Source organism: Oncorhynchus masou, chromosome 32, assembly GCF_036934945.1.
Source record: "Oncorhynchus masou masou isolate Uvic2021 chromosome 32, UVic_Omas_1.1, whole genome shotgun sequence".
Taxonomy (NCBI): domain Eukaryota; kingdom Metazoa; phylum Chordata; class Actinopteri; order Salmoniformes; family Salmonidae; genus Oncorhynchus; species Oncorhynchus masou.
This window is the reverse complement of record NC_088243.1, coordinates 58,725,775-58,727,852: the sequence shown is the minus strand read 5'-3', so window position 1 is coordinate 58,727,852 and position 2,078 is coordinate 58,725,775. Positions and strand designations below refer to the sequence as shown.

The 2,078-nt window shown below is 55.0% G+C and overlaps 1 protein-coding gene across 1 annotated transcript; it reads left to right on the top strand.

Moving 5' to 3' along the window:
• Window positions 1–557: 557 nt before the first annotated feature.
• On the top strand, window positions 558–2,078 carry LOC135527050 (probable G-protein coupled receptor 101). Its single transcript, XM_064955705.1, has one exon. It carries the CDS (start codon window positions 658–660, stop codon window positions 1,999–2,001), a length of 1,344 nt encoding a protein of 447 aa, XP_064811777.1. The 5' UTR covers window positions 558–657; the 3' UTR covers window positions 2,002–2,078.

Below are 2,078 nucleotides of genomic sequence, written 5' to 3'. Positions count from 1 at the left end.
ATGGGGACATCAGTGAGCAAGGATGAACAATGGAAATTCAGAGGGGGATGTTTGAATCCTTTTCCTTCTTCATTTCAATTCGCCAATGTTTAAAATATATATTTATTTGCATCTAAAGTGGGGTATGTATTAATACTGTGTCTCGTGAAATTGTGGATTTTGTTCCGTGAGATCAGTAGCCTAATGTGTCTGGTGATTGGGTCTCAAATTGGCACAGGCAAACTCATTGTGATACTCTATTTACATGTCTAACGCAGCAGTTACAAAGAACAATTCCCATAAAACAAATTATACAAACCCCCCAAAAATCCATTTTAATTCCAGGTTGTAACAAAATAGGAAAAATGCCAAGGGGAGTGAATACTTTCACAAGCCACTGTATGTGTGCAATGATCTTGCAGCTACATGAATGAATTCAGTGTGAAATGAATCCGCCTCAACAGTGTAGTCCTTTAGAATTAGAGTGTGACATGTTATGATGTTTGAAAGCAGACAAGCCCGTTTGAGCTTGTGCTTTTCTCTTCTCTGTCATCTTCTCCTTCAAGATGGAAATTCGACTGACAGATAAGAAGGACCTGTGAGACGTTGGGTGGAACCTGGGGACCCTGTCGGAGCTACAGCCACACATGCTGTCTCCCTCACCCCACCAGCCTCAGCATGCCCACTTCCGAGGCGCCCAGTGTGGGCAGTAACTCCAGCACCGTGCCCTGGGACCCTGGTTCCTCTGGTCCTCCTGGCCCCACAGATTGGCCGTCGGTGGCCAACAGCGTAGTGAAGATGGTGCTGATCTCAGCCATCGTGTGTGTGTCTCTGTTTGGTAACGTGGTGGTGTTGTTGGTGTTCCAGAGGAAGCCTCAGCTTCTCCACGTGGCCAACCGCTTCGTGCTCAACCTCCTCCTGGCAGACCTGCTCCAGACCGTGCTGGTCATGCCCTTCGCCATCGCTGCCACTATGCCCGGCGTGTGGCCCCTGGACGCCCGTCTCTGCCAGGCCCTGGTGGTGCTCATGCACCTGTTTGCCTTTGCCGGGGTCAACACCATCATCGTGGTGTCAGTGGACCGTTACCTGGCTATCATCCACCCACTGTCCTACCCCACCCGTATGACCCCTCATCTGGGCACCAACCTCATCGCATGCACCTGGGTGCTCAGCCTGCTCCAGAGCACGCCACCTCTCTACGGCTGGGGGGCCATAGACTTTGACCGCAGGCATAACGTGTGTTCTGTGGTGTGGTCCTCTAGCCTGTCCTACTCAGCCCTGGTTGCCACGTTCTCCTTCTGGCTGCCTGTGCTCATCATGCTGGGCTGTTATTGGATGGTGTTCAGGGCAGCAAGGAGGCAGAACGCCCTGGTGCACCCCATCCAGACCCACTCTAAGTCCCAGCCTAACCAGCCTCCGGAACCCCAGGCCCCCTGCATCGGCAGCCCTCAGCGCCTGCCCCAACAGCCACCCCCACCCTTGGACTCCTTCTCGGCTGGGGGGTACCCCATCCGGGGCAGGCACAGACGTTTCCACTACCACTGCAAGGCAGCCCGGGTGGTGTTTGTCATCATGGCATCGTACATCCTGAGCATGGGACCTTACAGTGTTCTCAACACGATGTCCATTCGCTCCAGTGCTGCTGTGCCTCCATGGCTGGCCTCCCTAGCCCTGGTGCTCTTCTTCTTGCAGTGCTGCCTCCACCCCTACATCTATGGCTACATGCACCGCAGTGTGAGGAAGGAGTTCCTGGCCCTACTGTGTGGTCCACTCTGCAGGCAGGGCCTTCTCTGCCACACCTCTGGACAGGACAGCTGCTTCACCGTGACCGACGGACGATCCACGCAGCCCCATCTGCCCAGCCTGGCTGCCCGCGTCTGCCCCCTCCGCACCTGGGAGGAGGGCACCACCACGGAGGCTACCTCCTCCACCATGGATAGGAGGTCCAGGGACAGCCGCAAAGACACCACCTCCACCAGCCTGAGCTCTGAGAGAGAGCTCAACGTCCACACCACCACGTAGTAGACAAGTTGACAGCGAAACAGCCTGGGAGATGGGTTGAACTGTTTTTCGAGTGGCAGTTTTCCCCTCCAGTGAAG